At 55.4% G+C, this 26,642-nt stretch overlaps 3 protein-coding genes across 5 annotated transcripts; 2 read left to right on the top strand and 1 right to left on the bottom strand.

Moving 5' to 3' along the window:
• Nucleotides 1–1,614: 1,614 nt before the first annotated feature.
• LOC126035026 (zinc finger protein 271-like) lies at nucleotides 1,615–13,568 on the bottom strand. Its single transcript, XM_049793118.1, has 4 exons — nucleotides 13,274–13,568; nucleotides 13,015–13,113; nucleotides 10,950–12,535; nucleotides 1,615–2,707 (listed from the first exon to the last, which is right to left on the bottom strand). The coding sequence occupies exons 1-4, from the start codon at nucleotides 13,524–13,526 to the stop codon at nucleotides 1,661–1,663; spliced, it is 2,985 nt and encodes a 994-aa protein (XP_049649075.1). The 5' UTR covers nucleotides 13,527–13,568; the 3' UTR covers nucleotides 1,615–1,660.
• Nucleotides 5,796–10,224, top strand: LOC126034943 (zinc finger protein CKR1-like). Of its 3 annotated transcripts, none has more exons than XM_049792937.1 (3): nucleotides 5,796–5,956; nucleotides 7,247–7,410; nucleotides 7,842–10,224. In XM_049792937.1, the coding sequence occupies exons 2-3, from the start codon at nucleotides 7,323–7,325 to the stop codon at nucleotides 9,221–9,223; spliced, it is 1,470 nt and encodes a 489-aa protein (XP_049648894.1). In that variant the 5' UTR covers nucleotides 5,796–5,956; nucleotides 7,247–7,322; the 3' UTR covers nucleotides 9,224–10,224. The 3 variants fall into 3 exon arrangements, with proteins under 3 accessions (XP_049648894.1, XP_049648895.1, XP_049648893.1); XM_049792938.1 differs by lacking the exon at nucleotides 5,796–5,956 and adding an exon at nucleotides 6,544–6,725 and having other exon boundaries at nucleotides 7,845–10,224; XM_049792936.1 differs by lacking the exon at nucleotides 5,796–5,956 and adding an exon at nucleotides 6,544–6,725.
• Nucleotides 13,569–18,014: 4,446 nt separating the features above from the next.
• Nucleotides 18,015–26,461, top strand: LOC126034938 (E3 ubiquitin-protein ligase TRIM7-like). Its single transcript, XM_049792927.1, has 7 exons — nucleotides 18,015–18,593; nucleotides 21,190–21,276; nucleotides 21,364–21,591; nucleotides 22,280–22,302; nucleotides 22,808–22,923; nucleotides 23,604–23,636; nucleotides 24,504–26,461. The coding sequence occupies exons 1-7, from the start codon at nucleotides 18,081–18,083 to the stop codon at nucleotides 25,028–25,030; spliced, it is 1,527 nt and encodes a 508-aa protein (XP_049648884.1). The 5' UTR covers nucleotides 18,015–18,080; the 3' UTR covers nucleotides 25,031–26,461.
• Nucleotides 26,462–26,642: the final 181 nt, after the last annotated feature.

Genomic DNA, 26,642 nt, shown 5'->3' with positions numbered 1-26,642 from the left:
TCCCCAGCAGATCCTCTTGCATGAACTGAGTAACAAGGGCCTGTCCTCTCACCATGGATATCTTTCCTTGTCTCCCTCATTGCATGCCTGGGAGAAGAAGAAAAGAGGAAGAAAAAAAGAGAATAAATTCAGACTCTTTCTCACCTGCCCGATTAAATATCATTCCTGTAAAGACGACCACAAAACCTGGCATCCCACCAGTAGCCCTGTACCCTGCAGGAGGTAATTTGGAGGGCAGCTCCTGGATGGGAGCATCTTCAGCATCCTGCCCATATAAGACTACATTAATCAGCCCCCCGTGATGCTGGTGGGAGACTGCCAAAGTCCATCTTGACCTCTTTGAAGACCCTCTCCATGCAGCTGTGAGCTGAGACCTTGGTACCTGCAGGGAAAGACTGCTCCCCATCAGGAGTTGCCATCCTTATCTCAGACCACACCAAATGTCTGGGGAGGTTGGTGATCCACTGGGGAGGTTTGCCATGGTTGGAAACAGAGCCATGGTCTCTGAGCCATACCTGAAGTTACACTCATCTTGGCTTGGTACTGAGTAGGTGGGAGAAATCGTGGGATTTGCCACTGATTCTCTTTATTTGCAGTAGGGGAAGTCTGTGCTTATGGGTTTGGTGTGTTACACTGTTCAAGAAAGTGGGAGATGGGTGGGTACCACACCAAAGCCCGGTGCTGTCTGGAGCTCCCTAGCCATGTTCTCCAGACAAAGCCCAATGGCCTTACAGCTCAAATGCAAAAAACCCCAACATTAAAACAGAAGTAGGTAAGGTTGCAAGGACAGCCTGCAGCTCAGCAGGGCAGTGAATTGGCTGCTTACCTTGCTGTGGCCAGAGCTCAAATAGCTCCAGGTGTCCATGCAGCTCTGGGACACCTGAGTACATGAGTTCAGCTAACAAGGCCAACACTTTGGGCCCATCTGGAAGGATCAGTGACCTCCCCTGACATTTTTACCCTCCCAGCTCAGGATTCCCCACCACAGGATCCAAAGTGACGTGGAGTGGTAGGAGGAGACCAACCCTCATGGCCTCTGGCCCCTGGGCTTGCTACTTGCTGGCTGCTGGAGCCCCTTTGGGGCCCCTGAGGCTCCGGGGGCTTCCTCCTGTGCAAGCCTGGAGGTAAAAGAGGGCTTTGGGGCTCATGTGTCTCTACTCCCTGTGGGTGCACACCTATATGCGCACAGAGATCACAACTAGTATTTATCACATCACCTTTTATTCCTGAAGCTGTTATCACTACTAGCAGATCACTGGAGGAGAGTAGAATGCCAGATGGGAGATGAAACAGCCCTTGGGCCCATTGTATCAAATGTCATGATGTGGGGAGAGTTTGGAGCAGTGAGGGAAAACAAAGGTCCTTTTTTTGTTGTCGTATTTGGGCAGGGTGAGAGCAGGAGATGCCCTGAACTAATTTGGCTGGGAGGAACGGAAGCAGAGCAGGAGGAACCTCACCCAGAGTTGGTGTTTTCTGCTGATGGTGGCCATGCTTGGCTCCTGTCCTTCCTTTCATACCCCCTGATACACAGGTCTTTCTTCTCTCTCCCACATGCGCCAAGATAACCAAAGTCCTGGTTGACTTCCAGTCTCTGGAGAAGACCTCCTGGCTGAGCTGGCATCACTAGGCTTCACCAGCATGGTGCGGGAGCTGGAGCCACTCATGCACAGAACTGGTGCACCCCGTGGCCGTGGTGGAGCCGCCGGTGCGTGATGACATTGGAGCTCTGGCTGAAGCTCTTCCTGCACTCGGGGCAGTGGTAGGGCTTCTCCCCAGTGTGCACCTGCTGGTGCTTGGTGAGGGATGAATTGACGTTGAAGTCTTTCCCGCAATCCCCACAGACATAGGGTCGCTCGCCGGTGTGGACCCGCTGGTGCGTGGCGAGATGAGCCCGCTGGCTGTACTGCCATCCGCACTCCCCGCACCGAAACGGCTTCTCCCCAGTGTGCACACGCCGGTGCCGCACCAGGTTGGAGACCACTGCGAAGCTCTTGCCGCACACGCTGCAGAGGAATGGCGTCTCCCCAGTGTGGCTGCGCTGGTGGGTGAGGAGGTAGGAGCTGGTGGTGAAGCCTTTGCCACACTCGGAGCACTTGTAGCGCTTCTCCTGCCAGCTGGCACTGTGGTGCCGGATGAGGTGGGGTCGGTCGCTGAAGCCCTTGCTGCAGTCAGCACAGCTGTAGGGTCGCTCACCACTGTGCGTCCGTTGGTGGGCAATGAGCTTGGAGCTGATGGGGAAGCCCTTGCCACAGTCGGCACAGGTGTAAGGCCGCTCGCCGCTGTGCAGCCGCTGGTGGGTGATGAGGTTGGAACTGCTGCTGAAACGCTTCCCGCAGTCACGGCACTCATAGGGCTTCTCCCCAGTGTGGGTGCGGCGGTGTTTGATGAGATCAGAGCTGACATTGAAGCTCTTCCCGCACTCCCAGCATGGGTACGGGTGCTCGCCTGTGTGCAACCGGCAGTGGGTCACCAGGTGGGAACGTTGACTGCAACGCCGGCCACAGCTGGGGCATTTGTAGGGCTTCTCCCCAGTGTGGCTCCGCTGGTGGCGCACCAAGTTGGAAACCATGTTGAAGCTTTTGCCGCAGTCAGCGCACTGGTAGGGCTTCTCACCCGTATGGATGCGACAGTGTGTCACCAGCGCCGACCTGTGCCGAAAACCCTTCCCGCAGTCGGGGCATTTGTAGGGTTTTTCCCCACCGTGGCTCTGCTGGTGACGGAGCAAAAAAGCTTTCCCACAGTCAGGGCAGGGGTGCTGGGACCCCTGTCTCTGGGGATGGAAGCTCTTCTTGCTGGTGGGATGAGGATGGGTCTATCCCTGGGGTGAATGCTATGGGGGAACAGCAATTCCCTGCATGTCCCTGGAGTTTCCCTCCCAGGATGACCCTGGGCCTCCTCTTGGCCTTTCTCTTGGGAGCTCTGGTGGATGTTGGTTGGCTTGTGGTGCTGGGAGATGTCCTCCAGGCAGGTCTTGGTGTCTGGGTCTGCATGTGCAGTGATGTTGCTCCTCCCACTCACCATCCCATCCTCTGCAGAGGAAAAAGACCATGACAAGTCAGTTCCTGGCTAGGGTGGAAAAGGGAATCCACTGATGAAGCAGGGTGGGGAAAAAATGAAAGGGGGAAAGCCTAGAAAGAAGAAAGATCATGTGAGCTCCACCTTCAGCTCAGGCTCAAACACTGACCATTGGACAGCTGGTGAAGCTTGGGCTGAAGTTCAGCTTCAAACCCCAGCTCTTAAAAACCTCTGGAACCCAAAACATCTCCCAAGGGAACAGAAGAGGTTCTGGGACCCCTCTCCTAGAAGATACTAAGCTCAGGCTGGCTGTCTTAGGGCCTGAGTAGAAGTCCCAGGTGTTTTGCTTTTCTCCCAGATGCTTTCTAGGTTATTTAAGCCAGTTCCTCACTTATAGAAAAGCTGTTAGAGAAGGGCCTTGCATCTGAGTCCTGGGAAGCTGGGGTCCATGTCTTTTCCTCCAACTCCAGCCCAGAGGAGATCCTGTCTGGTTGGGGGTCAGCAGAGCTGGTTCCTGAGACAGAGCAGGGGTCTGAGAGCATTTGAGGAGGTACTACAAGAAGATTCGGGGGCTCTGCTGGAGAAAGGATGATGCAAGGGCTGGGCACAGCTGAGGAAGGTCTCTCTCCTTGTTCTCTGACATAGCATCTCCTTCCACCATAGCCGGAGAGAACATGGGGCCAGATGGACCATTGGTCTGACATGGTAGAGCATGTGCTCCTCTGAAGAAGGTGGGGATGGAGGGTGCTATGGGTCCCCAATACGTGTCCCAGGGGGGAAACACAATTGCCAGAAGCAATGGGGAAAAACACCTTCATCTCCAAAGTCTAGAGAAGCATCACCTGTGTCCACCCAACCCCAAGATGTAGCCCAGGAAGGAGGGAAGGTGCGTCCTTACCCAAAGAGGAGTCATTTCCAGCACTCTCCTGCATGGCTTCCTGGTACTGGGCCCGCTGGCCAGAATCAGTGAAGTACTGAGCCACCTCCTTGGAGGTCACTGGACACTGGAACAACAAGGATTTCCCAGCTCAGCACCTGCTGCCATGGGTCAGCTCAAGCTAGCAGGGAGAGGAGCCAAGGCTACGTTCAGCAGAGCTGCAGGAGAGCCAGAAAGGATGCTGGCGAGGATCAGAGATAGCAAGGTATTGTTCTACATAGGGTGTAGTTAAGCTGTGGAAAGCCTTGCTGCAGGACATCACGGATGCTAAAGGGCCACACAGGTTCAAAAAACAGCTGGCTAAGCTTATGGGGAAGGAAAAATAGGAACTGGAAAACACTGAGGGTTGTTAAACACCCAGCAATACCTGATGGGGATGATGGAGCTGAAGGAGCTCAACCAGGCTGGGCTCAACTTCTCCACCCTGTTCTCTGTGCCTTTTCCTGTCATGTGGAGATGCAAAACCCCATGCCCTGCTGTGACTTTCCACCTTCCTTGTGTTTCTAAGGTGGGCATCTTGCATCCAAGGCTCAGCCTTGTAGCATGCCCACCACAGGCTCCACCTTCTGCTCCTCACCACCTCTCCTGCACCCTGACCATCTGCGCCGGTATATGGGGACCTGTTGGTCCAAAAGAAGTTGCAGGAAGGTGATAACCCACAGTTATGGTCACAGACCAGCTTGTACAGTCCCACTGGACCAGGCAGAAGGTACCTGGCACTGTTTCAGGTCAGCTGAAATGCAGTTGCCCACCCCAAAGGAGAGACTCTCCCTCACCTGTGCCAGCTCTGCTGTGGCCATGTCCCTCTCCATCCCCCTTGGCAGCAACAGGGATGCTCTGCTGGAGCCTATGGGGGGAGAAGTTGGTGCTGAGCTGTTCCGTGGGGGGGGGGAAAGCTGGGATAAACCCTGGAAAAACCGAGGCAGTGCCCTTTGCATAGGCATCTGTGCAAGAGAAGAAGCAGCCTCCCTCATTCCTGCGAGGCTTTTTCCCCTCGGGACACAAGAGGGCTCAGCCAGCCCTTGCCCAACAAAGCTCAGCTTTTTCCACCCTCTTGGGAGCAGATCTACTGTTCGGATCACCAGGGAAGAGACAGCTCCTGGGAGCAGCTCTGGTCTCCCCACGCCCTCTCGTGGCGCAGCCCCAGGGTCGGGGACTGGTCCTCCATCTCGCTGCTCCTTGCACTGGTCCCAGTAAAGGGGCTAGGGCTGGACTGGGAGACAGGGCATCCCGGATGGGTCTCTCCCTCCCTCCCCGTGCCCATCACCTGGAGCCTCTGGCTCAGGATTTGGTGCAGACAGACCTCCAGAGCAGAGGGCTGTGGCGTGCCTCCATGGGCTGGGGGGTGCAGGCAGGGCTCTACCTGCCCCACACCACCACCCATTGCCACAGCCCCTGCCCGGAGCACAACCAGGATCCCTGGAGGGTCCCTTTCTCCCCTCTCTGCCTTCAGCATCCAACAGATCCAGCCCCTTCCTCTGTTCTCCCATACCCAGCTGAGCTGCAATACTCCCAGAGCCATCCAGGTTGCTTGGTGTCCCCCAGCACCAGGACTTGGTCCCACAGCATCTCTTGGGGACATTTGTCGACTGCCACCAGCCGAGGAGTGATGGAGAAGGGAGAGAGGATCAGGCAAGCTGCAGAAATCAGCTCTGCTCCCTCCTTCACCGGGGAGGCAGGGGTTAAACACCCGTGCAGGGAAGGCACGATTTAGGGAAAATTCCCCATCCTTGCACTCTTTCCAAAGCAAGTTGAAAGAAAATTATTGTTTCCCCTCCACTCCCGGCTTTTCCCAGCCAGGGAGGGATTAAACCACCACCCAAACGCCTGCACCCACCGTAGAGAAGAGCGTCTGTGTGGCTTCAAATATCCTGGGCTTTCTTGGAGGCAGAAATCCAGGCTCCTGTCATTCCCCTGCTGCAATTCTTTATCTTCTTGTTTGCAGGGCTCTGTTTTCCTTGGCTTTTGTGATCTCCTCCTCCAGCAACAAGAAGGGATAAGTTGGTAAGTGGAAATTCCCCCTTCTTCCCACCCGCAAGCGCATGACTCCTGAGCCTGGAGCTTTTGGGGGAAAACAACCCGTTTTCACCAACCACGTGACTAAAACATGGTTTGGACCACTTTTCCAGGTGGAAAACCTAATTTCTTGCTTGCACAGCTCCCATCACTGATGCTGATAAGGCAACGAGCCCGGTGTCCCCCTCTCCCACTTGGGGGAAGCCCTGTTGCCTCAGAGAGACCCCCATCACCTTCCCAGGCTTCCCCATGGCTGCAATACTCAAAATATCCCTGCTGCTGCTGTCACAATCCCCCCTGGCAGAGTTCCTAGCAAGGCTGGGGCTCTCCCAAAACCGCTGGATAAAAGGGAAGAGCATGGGGGCAATGCAGGTGATGGGGCAGGACTGTAGTGGGGTCCCCTGTGCCCCCCACGGGTGCTGGGTAGCCTGTGGGGAGGGTCGGGATGGGGGGGAAGCCAGGATTGGGTTACCTCTAGAGGGCTCTGGGTAAACGCTGCTGCTAAGGAGCCTGTTCTTGGCGTCTCCTCTCTCCCGGATACCGACTTGGGCTTCCGGAGCAAAGCCATGCCCGGCATCGCCTCCATTGTGCCCTGCTGTCAGGAGGTTTGGCGGTCCTTGGGGTGCAAAGGGGGGTCTGTGGATCCCGCCCCATCTTGCAGCCTCAGCCTGGGAAGGGAGGACATTTCACCCAGGGAAAGGCCTACGGAGGCAGCTCCAGGCTCAGCCGACAGCAAGTCCTGAGCCAGGGACTCCAGGTAACGGGGAAAAACCCTGAGCAGGGATGTGCTCCTGCTCTGCACCAGGTCCTGAGCTGCGTCAGGGCTGGAGCTTGCAGGATCCAGCCCTTGGGGTTGTTCCCAGAAGTGGCAGCTCCTTTGGGAAGAGGACAGTGCATCCAGGGCTCCCCAGGGATGGAGCATGCTGCCCAGTTCCTGGGACACATCCCCCAATAACCCATCACCCTGGGAGGGCTGATTCCCAGTAAGATGAGGACCAGTGGAACTGGGATGCTGGAGGGAGGAAGGCAGAGATTGCTGTGAGATGCAGTCTGCCAGAAAGATGAGCGGAAAACAGGGAACCTCCTGCCCCCCCATCGCCAAGCTGCTCCATGCAGTCTCAGGCTTAGTCCTGAATGGAGGGACCATCTGTGTGTTGCAGCCAGGGGAGAAAAAAACCCAATATTTGTCATGGCATCCCCAGAAAAAGCATCAAAAACCGAGCAAGAAGCACTACCCAGGGGATTTTCCCCATTTCAAGGGATTCTTCTTCCCCACAGGGGATTTTCAGGAGCCCTGAGTGAGGAACGGAGGGAGAAACCCTCATTCTCCTGAACGCCGGTGACTCTCCCTGTAATGGAGCCGTGGGTGATGCTGGACCCGCGGCAGAAAGCCCTGTACCGGGATGTGATGCAGGAGAGCTACGAAACGCTGATGTCTCTTGGTAAACAAACACACAAAATCCTCTTTCCTTCTCCTTGAACATTTCCCCAGTTTCTCCTTGCTCTTTTTTTCCTGTCTCTTGCAGGGAAGCAAAGGGATCAGAAGGGGGGAGGAGGAATCCAGGCAGGTTTTGAGGGGGATTTCCCCAAACCCCAGCCCTCTTCTTCATTTTTTTTTTTCTGCAGGAAAATATTATTGATCTATCTGCTTTTTTTTTTTTTTTTAATTGGAAATACAGGCAATGGGGTTTGCTTAGCATCTCTATGTTCTCAGTTCAAACTGGAATCAGATCTCCCATCACATCCCACTTCCTCCTTTCTGGGAGACCAATATTTTTAGGGAATCCTGTTCCTGCTCTGTCGATTTAAATGCCACACCCTGCTCCGGTCAAGGCCATGCTCTGCCCTTTTTCTCCTTTTCCCATCTCCCCAGCAGCACAGGGGCTAGTGAGTGAAAAAGCAGCGGAGGAAGGAGCAGCGGAGGAGAGCTGCAAGGAGCTTGAAGAGCACTCGTCCCACAGCCCAGAGAGGGAGAAAACCCTCGGCTCAAACAGGCGGAAAACAAAGCGCCCGGATAAAGCCATGCCGCATGGCGAAGCCAAGATGTCCAAAGCCACAGCAGTCCCCAAACTGGAATGTGCCAAACCCTTACATGGGGCAGCCAGCAAGGGACCAGCAAGGGACCGGCCGTTCAGCTGCACCGACTGCGGCAAGAGCTTCCCATGGGCTTCGCACTTGGAGCGTCACCGGCGGGTGCACACTGGTGAGCGGCCTTTTGGGTGCCCCGAGTGCGGCGAGACTTACAGCCAGAGCTCCCACCTCCTCCAGCATCGCCGTACCCACGCCAGTGACCGACCACACAAATGCAGCGACTGTGGCAAGCGCTTCGCTGGCGCCGCTGAGCTGGCGGCTCACGGCCGAGGCCACGCCACCGAGAAACCTCACAAATGCGGTGACTGCGGCAAGGGCTTCGTCTGGGCATCCCACCTTGCCCGGCACCAACGGGTGCACACTGGCGAAAAGCCCTACCGCTGTGCCGAGTGCGGCGAAGCCTTCAGCCAAGGCTCGCACCTCGCCAAGCACCGCCGTAGCCACACCGGCGAGCGGCCCCACCGCTGCCCAGCTTGCGGCAAGACCTTCTGCCAGAGCTCCGACCTGGCCCGTCACCGCCGCACCCACCTGGGCAAGAAAGCCCTCCGCTGCGGTGACTGTGGCAAGCTTTTCCGAGCCGGGCCAGCACTGGCACGGCATCAGCGGTGTCACCGGCGGGAGCGCACCCACCGTTGTGCCGATTGTGGGAAGGGTTTTGTCTGGGCGTCCCACCTGGAGCGGCACCGGCGGGTGCATACAGGTGAACGCCCCTTTCCCTGCAGCAGCTGTGGTGAACGCTTCGCCCAAAAAGCTCACCTGCTCCAGCACCGCAAAACCCACTCCCCCGACCGGCCCTACAAATGTGGCGACTGTGGCAAGCGTTTCGGTGAGGCTCCCCCCTTCCTTGCCCACCAGCGGGGCCACACCGCCCAGAAGAGCTACACTTGCAGCGAGTGTGGCAAGGGCTTCGCCTGGGCGTCCCACCTCGAGCGGCACCGCCGCGTCCACACCGGTGAGAAGCCCTACGAGTGCCCCGAGTGTGGTGAAGCCTTCAGCCAGAGCTCCCACCTCACCAAACACCGCCGCAGCCACCTCCCCAAGGCTGCTTTCCCCCCTGCTCCCCAACTGATGCCCCTCTCCAGGACAAGGCTGGTGGGGGAGAAGACCCACAGTGCCACAGGGCTGGTGAAGCCACCCGGAGCCTGCAATGGTGAGGAGCCCTGAAGGACGGAGACTCCCCCCTTGGTATGATGGATGGGGAGGAAGGATCGTTCTCAAGGGAAAACTCAAAGGACACCAAGTGACGTTTAAGGGGCAGAGGGTGGCACTGGGGTGGGTGATGTGGCTGCTCTAGCAAGGTATCAGGGTGGGATTTATACTTCCTGATGTCTCCCAGCAGCAATGGGTGAACGGGGCCTGCGCCCTATTGCAAAGCAGACCCTGGAAAACAGACATCTTGGGTGACAGGGAGCCTCTTCCCCAGGGAAATGGTGCTCTTCTGCACCGGGAAACAACAGGGGTAACCTGGAGCTGGTTCTTGTGCCAAAATACGGTGTCATTTGTATCTGCTCCTTGCTGCCGCAGGCAGAAGGGGATGCCGCGTTGCACTGATGGAGAGGGTGAGATGCTGAGGGTGCAGAGGGCTCGGCGGTGGGAGGTGCCGGCATGGGGCGAGGAATAAAAAAGGAGCCCGGTACCTGGCAGCCACCCGTGTCTGGCTCTCCTTGTGCACCGACCCTGGGCTCCGTCGCTTTTCCCTGCTTCTTGGTAGGAAACACCACGAGCATCTTCTCCCTCTCCAAAGACAAAAACACGCTGAGACATGTGAAGGGGTTTTTCTTTTTTGCTGAAATACCTTCTACTTTATTACCTACTAACTCAAGCCAAGGCAACCCAGCCTCTCCACGCTTGCCAAATTCCCAGCTTGATGCATCCCAAACCGCCATCAGCACAACCCAAGCAGCATTTGGGAGGGGTCCCAGCAAGGATGCAGCAGAGCTGGTGACTCATGCAGGTCCCCATGGCTCTCTTCTGGGCCATTTGCCCCCAAAAGCCCCCTGTGGAAGGGGGTTCCCTGGGTGATTTTTACTGATGTGTCCCCTCCCATACACCCAAGCTGTGTCACCCGCCCCCCCCCCTTTCTACCTCACCACAACAGTGGGGCAGAGTATGAGGAGGGTTATAGGGAGAAGTGTTGTCTCCCTACCACCCTAAATTATCACCCAGCCCCCTCTAAATCCACCCCCAGCCTCCCTTGTCCCTCCTTTCCCAGTCTCCCCTCAAAGCACCTATGCTGGTTGCTAAACCCCCTGGCACACACCACTCACCCTCCCTGTGCCCCCTCCCCACCACTTCACCCCCCTTCCCCATCCTGACTCCCACCCCAGTGTATCCTGAGGCCCCCCAGCTGCTGCAGCAGCCCTTTCCTACCCTGTGCTGGGGAGAGAGTGGGACAGGCCAGCCTCCCACCTCAGCCATGGGGCGTCTCCAAAGGCGCAGGGTGGCTCTGAGCCCCCCCACCAGTCCCCATGGTCCCATCTCAGGAGCTGGGCGGAGGCAGGGAAGCCCAGGGCTCCTGGGGGGCAGAGGCATCACTTTGCAGGGTGTCCCCCTCCCCAGGCCTCCATGCCATGGTGGGAGGCAGGAGAGCCTTGGCAGCCCAGCCCCTGGGGGCTGGGGAGGAGGAAGAGGAAGAGGAGGAGGAAGGCACAGGGTGCTGCTGGAAAACAGAGCTGGATTCTTCGGGCCAAAGCTCGGATGGGGTGGGTGTCCCCCCTCGCCTCTCACCCTCCCACCAGGCAGGCGGCAGCAAGGAGAGGGGGCTGCGGCCCCCGGTGCCAGTGGCAGTGGCGTGCAGTCGCTGGTGAGCTGCCAGGGCCGTGCCGAGGCCGAAGGCTTTGCCGCATTCAGGACAGACGTGCCGCTTCTCTGGGCCGCCCTGCATGTGGGCACGCTGGTGCCGGTTGCGGTGGGAGCTGCGGCCGAAGCATTTGCCACAGTGGGCGCAGGAGAAGGGTTTCTCGCCAGTGTGGGTGAGCCGGTGCCGGTCGTAGTGGGAGCTCCAGGCAAAGCCTTTGCCGCAGACACCACACTGGTAGGGTTTCTCGCCCCGGTGAAGCCGCCGGTGCCGCTCCAAGCTGGCTGGTGTGCTAAAACACTTACCACACTCGGGGCAGGCATGGGGCCGGCCTGGCTGGGCAGCATGGGTGCGGCGATGAGCCAGCAAGGTGGAGCTGACGGCGAAGCTCTTCCCACACTCGCCACAACGGTAGGGCCGCTCACCCGTGTGTACCCGGCGGTGCCGTTCCAGGTGGGAGCTGACGGCAAATGCCCGCCCGCACTCCCCGCAGCGGAAGGGCTTCTCTCCAGTGTGGATGCGGCGATGACGCTCCAGGTGCGAGACCCAGCCGAAACTCTTCCCACACGCCCCGCACGGGTAGGGTTTGCCACCTCCTCCAGCACTGGCTTCCTCAGCGGCTGCCGGCATGGCTTTGGTGGCGTCACTGGCTTGCTGCTGCCGGGTGTGGGTACGCTGGTGCTTGGCCAGGGCTGAGCCCCAGCGGAAGCACCGTTTGCAATCTGGGCAGGGGTATGGCCGCTCGCCGGTGTGGACGCGTTGGTGCTTGAGGAGGTTAGAGCTCTGGCCAAAGCATTTGCCGCACTGCTCACAGCGGAAGGGCCGTGGGGGGCTGCCAGCGGGTTCAGCACCGGCTGGCAGTGTCTGAGTGCCCTTGTGCTTGAAGCGCTGTGGGTCCGTCTGGTGGTTGAGGCGCTTGCCGCAGTCGGCGCATTTCTGGGGGGGGGGTGGGGGCTCTTCCTCTGCCTCCCTATCCTCCTCATCCTCGGAGGCGGCAGCAGCAGTGTGGGTGCGCATGTGGCGGTCGAGGTGGGAGCTCCAGGCGAAGGCTCGCCCGCATTCGGCACACTGGAAGGGCTTCTCGCCAGTGTGGATGCGCCGATGCCGCTCGAGGTGGGAGCTCCAGGCGAAGGCTTTCCCGCACACACCACACTCATAGGGTTTCCCACCCAGGTGGCTCTTCTGGTGCCGGTCGAGGGCTCCCGGATCAGCAAAGCTGCGGCCACACTGGGGGCAACGGTTGGGTTTCTCCCCGCCGGGTGCGTGGGTACGCTGGTGGGTGAGCAAGGAGGAGCTGACACTGAAGCGGCGCCCACAGTCGGGGCAGGCATAGGGCCGTTCGCCCGTATGGACCCGCTGGTGGATGGTGAGGTCCGAGCGCTGGATGAAGCACTTGCCGCAGTCAGGACATTCGTGCGGGCGGTCACCAGTGTGGATCTTCTGGTGCTTCACCAGGGCTGACTTGTGGCTGAAGCTCTTCCCACACTCGCTACACATGTTGCTGGGCTGGCTCTCACCTGGGCGCGTGGCCGTCTCCCCCAGTCCCCCACTCCTGCTCGCCTTCGCCCCAGCCTCGGTGGGGCTCGAAGGATGCTCCTCACCTGCAGGTTTCACTACTTCAGGCTCTTTCTCAACAGCTTCTTCTCGAGGGCGTTCCTGCTCCACTCCTGCTCCATCCTCTGTGGGGCACAAAGACAGACAGACACAACCCAGGCAGGAGACATCATCTCTCCCAGGGCTGGGAAGATGGGAAGGTGGTAGAAAAAGGAAAGCAAGGAGAGATTCCTCCTCCTTTTTTATTTCACACACTCTTCCAGGCAAGCACCTCTAGCAGAGGCATCTCTAATCCCCATCGCGCATCTCTGCCACCAACATGGACATGGTAATTAATCCACCACCACCTCCACTGCACCTCCAGAAATGTGGCTCTCTAGGAAGGGGGTCTGGCATTTCCATTTTGGACAGGATAACCCTCTGGCCTTACAGTCTCTCCTCCCCAGCATCCTTCTTCCATGCCATGGCCAAACGAGTGGCAGCCGCTACAGTGGGGGTTTGCCCATTTTGCGGAGAGGTTGGAAGTGGGGAAAGCCCTTGACACTTGCAGGAGCTGAACCCAGGCTTTTTCCCTGCTGTGGCTGAGGTGCAATCAGAGGCTCACCTGTGGCCAAGGTGTCCCTGGGCACGTGGAGATCCAGGGCTGTAGGTTCATTCCCATGGTCTAGGTGGGAGAGCAGATCGGGCTTGGAAACAGGGAATTCTGGAAAAGACAGGGGGGATGAACAACATGGGTCAGGAGGGTCTGCCGTCCCCAGCAGCCCCCCAACCCCAGCACCCCTTGCATGATGACATGAGGATCCAGCAAGCTAGATCCTCCATCCACTTCAAATTTTCTGCTGCAGTATGGGTAGGCTCCTCACCCAGCGCCATCAGCGTCTCATAGCTCTCCTGCATCACGTCGCGATACAGTGCTCTCTGTCGTGGGTCGAGCAGCACGTACGGCTCCATGGCTGGTGCCACCAGACCCCCTGAAAGAAGGAGGTAACCCCCTGTAAGCAGAGACTGGCATCTCCCCCTGCAAGGAGGAGGTAACCCCCCATAAGCAGAGCCCAGCGTGCAACCCTCTGCCAGCCATCGTCCTATGGATTTGTATCCATCAGTTGGAGTCTTCATGCAAAACCCTCTATTTTATTAACCTGTGGATTCTCTAATAAGCTAATATAAAGGCTTAGCTGAATCACAAAATGAGGGTAAGGCATGGGGACAGGCAGCTAATAAAAAACTCCATCCTTTACGTATTTTCCCCAATCTTGCAGGAACTTTATACCCTCTGCCTCCATCAAATCTGGCTAAACAATTTTTTTTCCAAAAAGTTAATGGGAGGAGGAGGAAGCAGAAGGGGAAAACAGAAATACAGAGAGCATGATTCCTTAAAAAAAATAGAAAAAGAGGTAAACCCCGGCCCATTGACAACAAACATGTTTCTGTAACCTGCAGACAACGCTCTGCTGAGAGATCCTTACCCTAAAATTCATCTTCACCCAGATTTTACCTAACAGCTAAGTCCTACTGCACCAAACCCTGGGTGCTCCTCCTCTTCCTGGAGACTCCTGTCCCAAATCTTCCAGAACCCCTCCCCAGAAAAACCCATAGCAATCGCTCCTCCTTCTCAAAGAGGATAAATCACCCAGTTATTTCTCTACACAAATCTCAGGTGCTCGGAACCCATGCTGGAGGAGGAAAAATGAGTTTTCCCAGCTGTAGGAACTTGGGTTTGGTGCTCTCCTTTGCAAAAATCATTTAAAAGTAAATTACCACCACTCCCCCGACCCCTTCCTCACCCTCCTCCGTGAGCAGCAAGCAGATTAGGATTCTCAACGCGTGGGTTGATTTTTTTTTTTTTTTCTAGCAGCAGAGCTGTTACAGCTGCAGAGGACAGAGGAGGTAGGCTGGGAAAAGGTGGATTTGCAGAAGGTTGTTGCTGACTTACTGATGCCAGGAATAAAAGGGTGATTTCAAGCACGGACCGCAGATTCCTCCTGCAATTTTTGCCTTTTTTTTTTTTTTTTTTTTTTTTAAGCCCCCACCAGCATCTCAGCCCGCTTCATTTATTCTCTGGTACTTTGCCATCCTGCTAAAAAAAATAAAAATAAAGGGGTCAATACCGCATGCCCTCACAAACACCTCTGCTCCCACCCCCCCCTCCCTGACAGCCCATCCAAAAATGAAACCCACCCACCCGAATGAAGCGAGGGGGGAAGGACGACGTCTGCAGAAAGACAACGGGGCTGGGGTTTTGGTTTGCTTTTTTAAAAATTATCTTTCCCCCCTCCCCGGGGATGGAGAGCATCCGGGCACCGAGTTTAAGGCTGGTGTGTGTGCAGGCAGCCTGAGGAGGCAAGCCGGAGGGGATGAGAGGAGAGGGAAAGGGAAGGATGGAGGGGGGAAGGAAGGGAATTAAAAAAAAAAAAAAAAAAAAAACGAAAAGAAAGAAAAAGCCATTTTCTGCTCCCTCTCCACATCCAAAGACCAAACCTCCTCATTACCTGCAATCTCCAGCTCGGGAGGTGCTGTCGGCAAAGCCCGGAGATGCCCCCTCCCCACCCTCCCCAACACTTTTTCCCTCCAGAAAACCCCTTTTCTCCCCACCAAAATGGAGCGGCGAGGGGGGGGGAGGTGGGGGCGGCGAGGGGCTGTGTGTGGCGTGTGTGTGTGTGTGTGATCGAGGGCCACGGGGAGCTGGTCAGCACGGTGCAGTGGCCGCGGCTTGACCGGGGAAGCCCGGTTCCTCTGATATCCCGAGCAATAAGAGTTAAAAAAAAAAAAAAAAAAAAAAAAAGAGAGAGAGAGGAAGGAAGGAAGGAATTAAAAAAAAAAAAAAAAGCGGGGGGGGGGGGGGTGGGGGGGGGGGAGAAGGGGGCGAAAAGACGTCTACACAACTGCCAGGGCCCTCTGGCGGCAATAGCGACGACGTCCCTGGGCGGAAATTAAAAAAAAAACAAAAAACAAACACGCAAAAACCCCCCACATACCCAAACCTCCCCAACTTGCAAAGTGAAAAATGCTCACCGGTATCCTGGTGAGGTGTTTTTTTTCCTCAAAATGTGGCAAGAAAGGATAGTTTGGGGGTTCGCCTGCTCCTCTATGGGGACATTTTCCTCACAGAGGGCTGTGGAGTTCCTTGCTGCTGGCTGGAAGTGCGACCCCATAAATTTATTGGTGATAAACCCATTAAGGGCCACTTTGGCACGAAAAAACCCCTAAATTTGGATCCCTATTCTTTACAGCAAGGAAAAAGGTCTGGGTTTGGGGGTGAAAGGGGAGGGGTGTCTAGTAATGAGGGGTGGTTGCCTGGATGTCATGCCAGCAAGGAGCACGGCCCAAACGTATTTAAGAGCCCCGTGAGGGGTTTGGGGGTCACAGATGCCTCAGAAATGGCCCCTGGGCCACAGTGGCCCTTTTGGGGGGCTTTGCCCCCCGACAGGGCCCGTCGCCGTGGCAACGCCGGCTGGCTGCCCTCACCCAAGATGGACCCCCAGGGCTTCGTCCCCCAGGGGCCATCTTGAGCAAGGCCCTCCTAGCGGCAAGGGGAAGGCCGCGGCCATCTCGCCCCGCTTACCCCGACCGCCCTACGCTGAGGAGGAAGCCGCAGCCATCTTCCTTTTCGCCTTTCCTGAGGGCGAGGCTGCCATTTTGAAAGAGGGCAGGGGCCGCCATTTTGGAAGCGGGCGCGGGCTGCCATTTTGGAAGCGGGCGACTCCCCTCTGAGGCCATCCCGACCCGCAGGCCCTGAATCAACTTTTTTTCCACTCCAATTTCTGCTCCCCCCCCCACAACACAATAGCAATGTCTCCTGCAAATACTTCATCCCCAATGCAAATTTTAGCAGAGACAGTAAGGAAAATTTAAAGAAAAGCAGAGAAATTGGGGCGTTGTGTCCTCCATCTGTCTTGCACTTCTCCCATAGCAAGAGGGATGCTCCTGGTAGGGATTATAAATCTGGGGAAGGGCTTTTGCATGGTTGCAGGGAGGTTTTGGGTTATTTTTGCCTGAATTCAGGTCCACTGAGCCGTTACATGACACCTGTGGTGATGCAGAAGAAAGGCCAATCCTGTGTAAACCACCCACAAAAAATCCTCACGCCTTCATGCTGGAAACCCCCAGTTCAGTGACCGCCACCCCCTGAAAATGCATTTCTGAAGGAAAAAAGTCCACAGGGAGCTCCTCCAACTTATTTTTCACAGTATTTAGTCCTCTTTGCTGGAAAACCCAGCTGCTGGGTGACAGGTGAGAAAGCCCAGGCCAAAAATGTGCCCCTTTCCACAAAAAGCATGAATTTTGAGGCAAAACGGGCTGCCCTGAAGGTCGTCTGTTGCCCAGAACAGCTCCTGGTGTTTCCTTTCGTTAGCAAAAAACTGGTTGAAAAATTATAAAAAGCAAAGCCATGCAAACCACCCACTGGCTGATAGCACCGTTAAGGCTTAATTATGACAGTGAAGCTGCAATTTAAATTAATTAAACCCTGCAGGGGTTGTTGGGGTGGGTTTTGAGGACCCACATCCAGCCCCTGGGATGCTCCCTGCACCCTGGTGCCTTTGGCACCCCAGCCCCAGTGTCTTGCTGGTGCTGGGGTGAATTAACCTGATTTAGGGTACCCCCAGAAACATCCCTTTGTTCCGGCCTGGTGGTGAAAACCAAGGGGAAAAGCAAGAAAAATGGGAGGATGTTTCAGCAAGGTGGGGGGACAGCCCTGACTGTTAGAGGGGTAATTAAGAAAAATTAAAATAGGAGATTGCCCGTGTTCATCCTAACGAAGACACTTCGTTGTTGAAACTTGAGACATTAAGATGACCATTTTTAGCAATTATTAATATGCAATTTAATAGTTTAATAGAGGCAGGATGAGGAGATGTGGGTAAATGTATGTGTAATTAAAGTTTATTTTCAGGGAAGTCTTGGGATTACAGAACACCGTGGATGTAGGGATGCTCCGTGGGGCTGCTGCCTGCCATGGGGCACCCCAGGGATGCTCTGTGGGGCTCGTACCCCAATACTGGGGTGGGTCTCAAGATAAGAGGGGGGAGTCCCTGGCCCTGGCCCCCCCCCCCCCCCTTTGACAAGGCAGGCAGGGGAACCCAGGGTGTCCAGCTGTTATCCCCCCCCCCCATCCTATAGGCACTGATGCATCCCCCAACATCCTATAAGGACCCAGATATCCAGGCCTCCCCCCACCCTGAGCAACCTATACGGAGGCAAACCTCCCCCCTGGCACCCTATAGGGACCGAGACACATTCTCCCCCCACCCCACCAAGCTATAAGGACCCCCCCCCCCCCGCCCAGCACCCTATAGGCACCTATGCATCCACCCCCCCAACATCTTATAAGGACCCCGACATCCAACCTCCCCCAGCACCCTATAAACACCGATACATCCGCCCCCCCAACATCCTATAGGGACCCAGACATTCAGACTCCCCCAGCACCCCATACGGACAGCCCCCCCCCGAGATCTGCAGGCCCCACCCCTGCCTCCCCACGCATGCGCAGTCCGCCCCTCCGGCTGGGAAGGACGCAGGCGTCCTCACTCTCCGCCTCTCACCGCGCAGGCGCGGCCACGCCCCCTCCGCACCGCGCAGGCGCGGCCACGCCCCTCTCGCCCGGCAGACGGAGCGGCGGAGCGGTGCGGAGCGGGAGCGCGGTGCCCAGCGTCAGGCCGGGGAACCGGGATGGAGGCGCCGCCCGCTCCCCCCGCCGTACCACCGGCTCCCTGCAGCGCTGCCCGTAGCCTGCAGGACGAATTGACGTGTCCGGTGTGCCTGGAGTACTTTAACGACCCGGTGCTGGTGGCCGAGTGCGGTCATAACTTCTGCCGCGCCTGCGTGACCCAGTGCTGGGAGGACTCGGCGCGGCGTCTCTGCTGCCCGCAGTGCCGGGAGCCGGTGCCGCAACGGCTTTTCCGTCCTAATCGTTCTCTCGGTAATATCGTCCACATCGTTCGCCAGCTGGGGTTGCCGCCGGGCCCCGCTGAACCGCCGCCGGGGCCTCCCGCCCCCGCCCCGCCTCTGCCCGCCGCCGCTCCTCCCGGCCCGCCGGGGCCGCCGCGTTGCCCCCGTCACGGCGAACCGCTGCGGCTCTACTGCGTGCAGGATCGCCGCGCCGTCTGCGTCGTCTGCCACCTTTCGCGCGAGCACCGCACCCACACCGTGTTGCCCGCCGAGGAGGCGGCACACGCCGCAGAGGTCAGTTTTGGGCGGGGGGGCATGCACCGGGACCACGTGGCAGGCGCGGCAGGGAGCTGGGGGGACACATACCGGGTGTGCTAAGGACCCTCGTCCCGGATTGGGGGGATGCAGTAGGGATCCCGGCCGTGGCAAGGCACCGGTAGCCCACCTCGGGTGTGGTAGGGACCCCCTCCCTACCCCTCGGGAGGGAGAGTACTGGGAGTCCCCCCGCACCTGGCTTGTTGGGGTGCAATGAGGACACGCCCCGGAGAGCCCTTGGGTGCAGGATGCCGCCCCCCCCGGAACGGGAGGTGCAATAAGGATGCTTCCTGCGATGAAAGAGTAGCAGGGACACCCCCCACCCCCTATTGCAGGTGCAGTAAGGACACCCTGCGTGGTGGGAGTGCACCTGGGAAGCCGCTCCCCACGGGAGGCAATGCCCTTTGGCTGTAATAGGGACCCCCACCTTCCTGGGGATATAAATGTGAGCCTGCTTACCCCCCAGTGTGTAAGGTGCAGTAGGGACCCTCCCTGCTGTGTTCCCATCTCCATTCAGAGGTACCTGGGATGCAGTGAGGATAGTGGGGCCCCCCCAGGGTGTGGGGTGCAGAATGGGGCCCCATTGGGGACCCCCTTTCCAGGCTGCATGCCTGTCCATGTGGCGGGGCAGGATATGGGGTGCAATAGGGAGTTAAATTTCCTCCAAACAGGGACTGGCCAAATGCAGTAGGACAGGATGAGGGAATGTCCCCAGTGCAAAATGGAGCTGGGTTTAACTGGGAAGATACTGGGAGGGAGGTGTTAGCCGGTTTGGTCTTCTGTGTGAAATAACACTGAACTGGTATGGGAATCCCTGGGCTCGCCTTTGTGCAGGTGTGAGTGTACAAAATACTATCAGGCACCCCAAAATCCTGAGCCCCCGCTTCCCTGGGCAGAAATGCTCTGGAGTGAGCATGGAGCCTGGCTCCTTGGGATGAGGGGGGGGGGCTTATTTTTTTAGCACCGAGCACAGTCTGGGGCTAAAGTGGAGCAGGAATCCCCCAGGAGTGACTTTTGCTCCTGCACCCCCCCCCCAAAAAAAAACCAGCACAGGGCAGTTGAGCAACGTGACGCAGAGCAAATACGGAGCCTGGCCTCTGGCGGCGTTCGATCTCTGCTGAAATGGCTGTGGTGATGAAGGGAAGACCCCCATGTCATGACGAGGGAGGCTTCCTGGTGGAAATAATTATTAATTACTCATTAAGAGGCATGTGAGCATGGTGGCTTGACACTGAGCAGCCAGGCCTCGTTTCTCTGATGGGTTGGAGGAAAACCAAGATGCCGGACAGGGAGCGGATGTTTACTGCGCAGTGGCAGCTGGAGGAGGAGGAGGGTGGCACTGACGCTGCTGAGGCGATCGCAGTGGATCGGGGAAGGGGATTGCATGATCATTAACTACTGCGTATTAAGTCTTGCAATTATTGGTGTTGAGGCAGGTGGCACCAAAGGCTTTTATACTGAATTTTGTACTGAAATTGCTGCGGGTGCCCGGTTGTGCCATCCTTGCCATCTTTGGTGGCTGTGGTTGCTCTTAGTGGGAAGCTGGAACTCAAGTTGGCATTGTCCCCTCCACCCCCAAATGTGGGATCTTACCCGTTTTTAGGACCATGGCATCTTTAGGCAGGTCCACCACTGGACGCTGCTCAGGCTGTTGCTCTCTTGTTTTTTTTTTCCCCTTGTTAATCTGCTTTTATGCATTTTTAACAACCAGTTGTTGCCCCTTGGGGGCTGCTTGGAAGCCATGCCCCTGTTTTTCCGATCTTTGCTTTTATCTCGCACTTAAATTCTGCATTACTATGAGGCGCGTGGTAGGAAGCACTGGTTTGCACAGCCACTTAACAGCAGCAAAATCTCTGTAGCTTTGCGTTTTATTTATAAAAGATCTGTCGTTGCTTGCTCTAAAAGCCCTGCTGCTTTTTGTTTAGTGTTGCTAGGTGCCTCTTCGTTTTTCTCAGAGGTCAAATGACTTAAACGAGGACAGGCGTGATGGTTTCCAGTAATAAGCTGTTAATAAACTTAACGAGCAGCCTGGAGGCGGCTGGCCCCTTCATCTCTGTGGGGTTTGGGCAGATGTCGGGGTGCCTCAGATGGTCTCCCCAGCTCATGCTGGGGCTGGGATGTGAAAGCTGATCCCAAGAGGCGCTGAGGCGGAAGGGGTTTTCACATGGGTGGGACTTGGTGGTTTGCATTTGCAGCTGCGCTTTTACAGGGAGCTACATATTGGCTCTAATTTATTTTTTTTGCCTTGCTGCCCTTTTCTTCCTTCTGTACCTGGCTCTGCACTGCTCAGGCTGTTGGGGGACAGTTTTTGGTCTGGCTGGGGAAAGTTCTTGGCTTTCTTGGCATGCCCAAAACTAAAGGTTGAAGATAACAGGGAAGGGGAGAACACGGTGTGGTGATAGCCTGACTTCAGTTTGGGTTTGTGGTATTCTTCAGCTTCAGAAAAAACCACGTTTGATGAAATTTGACTGGTTTTAGCAGCAGAGCTGGAGGGAATCCCCCACCATTCCTTTCCTCCTTATTCCTGATCCTAAATAGGAAGAATTCCCAACAGATCTCCTCTTTCTCCTTCCAGGAGGTGCCACAGGAGCATTTGAGCTCCCTGAGGAAAGGACGTGAAGAAGCCAAGGCTGAGAGGGAGAGGCAGAGTGAAGACTTGCTGGTAAGTGCCTCAGGATGGGGGTTTCACTGAACACCCCTGGCCACGGGGATGTCGGTCTCATGTGGGTTTCCCCTCTGGGTTTTGCAGAAGCAGACGGAAGTGGAGAGGCAGAAGATTGTGGCTGAGTGCAAGGAGCTCCGGGGCTTCCTGGAGGAGAAGGAGCAGCTCCTGCTGTCTCGTTTGGAGGAGCTAGACAGAGACATCGTCAAGAGGAGAGATGAGAGCGTATCCCGACTCTCTGAGGAGATTGCCCAGCTTGATAAGCTCCTGGGTGAGCAAGGAGGAGAAAACTGCTCAGGAAACCAGTCTGGGCAGGTGAGACTCCTGGCATGTGTCCTCCCAGCCCAGAGGTTATGGTATAGCAGGGTGTAAAACCCAGGACAGGTTGTGGTTGGGATCCCTGGGGACAAAAATCCATTTACAGGGACTGCAGGGTGATGACGTGTCCTGCTGGGGAGCAGCTCAGGTCCATTAACTCTGTGCTGGAGCTGGCCCATCTATTAGTCAGGGGGGTTGACTTGCAGGACTGCTGCTTTTTCAGATGGGAATCCAAATTTTAGCACAGCTTTGGGGGACCTAAATTGGCCCTTGTAGTAGTGAAGCTGCTTGGGCCCCCTGTGATGCCAAGAACTAAGAAATACCCAAACAAACCTCCCAAACGTTTTTGGTTTGTGTCACTCCATCGTCACTGTGAGCCCTGAATCCTCATGGTTTTGGCAGCTTGATGGCAATCACGATTTTTCTTAATTTCTTTAAAAAAGAAGCTTTTTTTTTTTACCCACCCATGCTAAAAAAGAAAAAGGGGAATGAAAAACCCCCATATTTATAAACTAATTCTGCCATCTCCATGAGTCCAAATATGCTCTGCTTTGGAAACAGCTGCTGAGAGCTGATCCCCTCAGCAGAGCAGCCGTGGGGCCAGTTTTGGGGAGGATTTTGGAGGCTCTGAGGTAGAAGAGAGACTTTTACTGATTAGCTTCTTGTTTTTTCACTCTCTCTCCAGGGTGTTGTCCCAGCTGGAAGCAGGTGAGTGAACCTGAGCCCTTGCTGCGTTAACCGGGAGGTTCACACCAGAGGCAGAGCTGGTGGTGTGAGAGTGTACGCCCTGTCCAGGTTCCCACTGCCTGCCTTGGGGTTCTCATCCACACCCGGGTGTTACCTTTGAGGCAAAACCAAACCTTTGTGAAGGGGTTTTGTGGCAGCTGGGTTGTAGGACAGTTTTGAGCATCCTTCCCGAGAAAACTGCAGACTAACTTGATTGGTGCGGGACCAAACCCACACCAGCAGGACTGACATCAAAAGCCAAGGTGTAGAGATACCCCCATATCTCAACCTCAGTGGCCTCCTGTGTGCCTTATACTGGGCAGCCCCAAACTGGACCAAGTCCTTAGGTGTGGCCTCACAAGCACTGACGGAGAATAATCCAACACCAAAGCTCTCAGTACCAGGGCAGGTTTCTTCCCTGCCTCTAGTTTGGAGATTTTTTATTTTTTTTTCCAGAGGGAACCTAATATTTATTTCTTCTCCCCAGCTTTGAGAGCTGGATGTTTTGCAAGCCAGAGGCTGGCTTCACAGAGCTGGAGAAGAAGCTCAAGAGCTTTTCCCAGAAGAGTGCAGTGTTGAAAGAGGTCTTGCTGGAGTTCAAGGGTGAGTGCTGAAAAAGGTTTTCTTTAAAAGTTGGTGCCTCCTAACCCTGTCGCGGTAGAGACGGACACGACGAGTAATAGATCATGCAAAATGGCTACTTTATTGTTCTAACACACCTTTTTATCCCCTTCTTCAGAGTATGTGTTAGTATATGATTGGCTTAGTTAGTAACTAACAATTCATGATTGGTGAGTTTGTCAGGACGGTTCTTCTTATCACTATCTTGTTTTCGTACTGGTCTTCTCAGATCTTTCCAGACTTCTCAAGGATATACTACAAGCTGCTCAAGGTCGCGCTGTTCTCGAACTGTCAGGAATTCCGTAGACTTGTTGCATCCCCCGACATAACCCCTATGTTTAATTCAACTTGAAGGATGAAATTCAACTTAAAAGATTACTTGGTTTGAGCTGTACTCTTGTTTCTCCCTTGGGCTTGTTAGGAGAACTCTTTATTGTTTGAGCATCTGCTCATCAAAAATAAAAAGCCCTGCTTGCTTGAAAAGCAGCAAATTTCCCTTGGATTTCTGCATGGAAGTTTGCTGTGGCTGTACATGCTTGTTCCCAAGCGACAGTGTTCGGTTGCTTGCCATAAGGCAGGGAGTGAGGTTGTGTGTGCATAGGCAGTCCCCAGGGACTCCCTGTGCACAAAGGGATCTAAATTTTTTTCTTCTCTTCCCTCAGAGAACCTCCGGTTTGAGCTGGAGAATGACACAGGTGAGCACAGTTTGGTTTTGGGAGTGTGACCTTCATTTTTGCAAGGCTTAATATGGGAGTTTCAGCTTCCCCTGGGAGGTATCTTGGCAGTAAGACCTTCAAGCTAGCCTTAGAGGTCAGGAGAGAAGAAAATTATTGCTGGTGCTGCCAAGACAAGGGGGAAAAAAAAATTATTCAGCTGCTGGGAGAGTCCATGAAAGGCACAGCCCTCAAATTTGTTAGGAAACTGTGGGGTTAAGAGGACTCTCCAGAAGCTGATCCGCTCTACTCAGTGCAAGGAGACCTTTAGCCCTGCTGCTGGTTGGTGGAGTTGGCTCAGAGATGGACTTTGCAACCTTTGCATCTGCTGTTGGTAGTTCAGGGCTGTCGCTGGGCTCCGTCTTCTTGCCTGGGTGCAGGAGAGACCCATCTTGCTTTTAGCAGTCTCTGATGTTCCCCTCTCTCAGTCGTTTTCAGGCTGTGCAGCCCTAGTTCCTGACAGTCCCCCGAGTACAACAAGAGCCCTTAAACACGAGGATATTTGTGCTCATTCCTCTCCGGCACTTGGCAGTGATTAAAAAAAAAAGTTACTTCTGCCCAGAAATTTCTATTCCAGAGCAAGGAGGTGCCTTGAATTGGACAGGCTGGTGGGTTTGCAGCAGACATCTGGCTGTTTCTCTGTTTTAATTAGAAAGTGGAGCTTGATCTGTGTTCCCCTGTGGCTCTTTGTGTTTTGGGTGCTTAAAGCTGTTGGAGGTGACTTGCCTGGTGTCATCCTCATCTGGTTTGGGGCAGAGATGATAAATGCACTTGTAGGGTGACTCCGTCAAGGGTGGGAGAAGTGTCCTTAGTTTGTAGATGCTCACGTCCATGTTTTTCTCTTCCCAGGTGATCTCTCTTTGGACCCGGACACGGCCAACCCCTACCTGGTGCTGTCGGAGGATAAGAGGAGCGTGCGGCTCAGGAGTGCCCCCCAGGAATTGCCAGCAAACCCCAAGAGATTCGATTACTCCTTCTGTGTGCTGGCGGCGGAGGGTTTCATAGCTGGGAGGCATTACTGGGAGGTGGAGGTGGGAGATGGAGAGAGCTGGGTCTTGGGGGCGGCCCGTGAGTCCGTGCGGAGGAAGGAGAAAATTGACTTTGCTCCAGAGGAGGGGATCTGGGCGGTGGGGTTGAACTGGAAGGGAAAGAATTGGGATCAGTATCAGGCTTTCACCTCCCCGGAGACACCCCTCTCCCTGTGTGAGAGGCCCAGGAAGATCGGGGTGTACCTGGACTATGAAGGCGGGTGGGTGGCGTTTTACAATGCTGATAACATGGCTCCCATCTTCACCTTCACGGCCGCTTTCACCGAAAAGATCTTTCCTTTCTTCTGGCTCTTCTATGTGGGCTCCTCGCTCTCCCTCTGCAATTGACCCGTCCAGTTTCTTTAACCCTCCTGAGGTGACCTGCAAGTAGTGCCCGATCCTGTACCCTTTTTCCCCTTGCTTTCAGACAACGGACCCCAAAACTCATGATTGTCCCTTGTTTGGCTTTGGGGTTAACTTTTTCTTGTTGCATTTTAAAGTTTTGGGTCTCTTTTACCCTGAAAACCTTCCTCTGGGGCTTCAACCATTGAGGGCGGCTGCTTAAATAGCCTCTCTGTGGGGTTATTTCCCCTCACCTCTGGCCTGCTGTATAAGCAATCCCATATGTTTGTTTTGTTTTGTTCGAGTTGGCTGCCCCATGTAAACAGCGATGTAACCAGGGAGAAAAGCTACCTTAGGGGTTTATCGCATCCTGCATTGATCCGTAGACAAAGCCGCCTGCTTTTGTGCACCCCGAGAAGCTCTCGAGGGCTAGGAAACCTGTGTGAGGAGGAGAGGTACCATACCCAACCCCTGATTTCTGACACCTTTGCTCTGCAGGTCACCTTTTAGCTTTTCCCACCCCACCCCATCCTCGCTTTCCTTTCCTCCTTGGGAAAGGGCCAAGCCCGTCTTTCGCTGCCGCTAGTACTATGAGAGCAAAACCCTGCGATCTCCCTCGTTGCTTCCCCCCGTTAACGCTGTGCATCCGTAGGGCCGCAGTAGAGCCGAGCGCTGGGAGCCACAGCCCTGGGGATGGAGTAAAGGGGAGATGGATGCTTTTGGGTCAACCCCAAAAGCTGGCAGGGGTGTAGCTGTAGGGAGAGCAATGGACATGTCGCAAACCTGGAGTCTCTCAGGTGCGCTTGGCGTCGCAGATTTTTGGGGTTGGCTTTGTGGGTGTGGGTAGCTTCCGATGGAAACCCAGGCCATGTGGTGGGGAAAGAGGGGGAAGCCTTGTTTTAGGTGTGATCTCGCGCGTGCTTATAAACCCCTGCCCACCCTCGTGTGATCCTGCGATGCTGTTATGTCTCTTTGCCCTGTCATTCTGTTTAGTGGGGAAATAAAAGTTGCTGTGCAAAAAACCCCCAAAAAAAACAAAAAAACAAACAAAAAAAAAACCCAAACCCTAAAACCCAACAATCTGGTGTCTTTCTGTGCTGGCTGCGGAAGGAAAAGCTGCTCTGGGGTCAGGCTTGGTCCTGCAGCGATGCTGCTGCTGAGCAAAGCTGTCCTCTGAGGTGAACAGAGCTGGGGACACCTTCTTGTTCCCAGCCAGCTCAGGGGTCTCGACAGAGTTTTGGGGTCTCTGCGGGGGGGTCTTAACTGTAGGATGAGTGCAGCTGAGGACGACTGAGCCATCCCCCTACCACCACCAGCCAAGAAACCTTTGAGCCCCATGAAATGGCCCCTATTCAGAGCCTTGGGCTCCCTGTAATTTTAAAGTGACTTATTTAAATGCCCCCAAAGGCCCATTTTTGGAGGTTTAAGACCCTCCCCACTGTCTTCTTGCATATATCTATAGATAGATTTTTAACTCTTTAGTCAACATTGAGGCAACAGCTCCGTTTTCTTTCAGAGCTGCTAGAAAAGGGAAAAGAATAAAATAACATGTAAAGCCTTTAAAATAAGCCCTGGGAGAGGCAGAATTAAGGGGAGAGAGGGACCCTGGGTTGGGGGA

The sequence above is a fragment of the Accipiter gentilis genome, chromosome 36, assembly GCF_929443795.1.
Source record: "Accipiter gentilis chromosome 36, bAccGen1.1, whole genome shotgun sequence".
Taxonomy (NCBI): Eukaryota; Metazoa; Chordata; class Aves; order Accipitriformes; family Accipitridae; genus Astur; species Astur gentilis.
The sequence above is the reverse complement of the archived record's forward strand: the minus strand, read 5'-3'. Positions and strand labels throughout refer to the sequence as shown.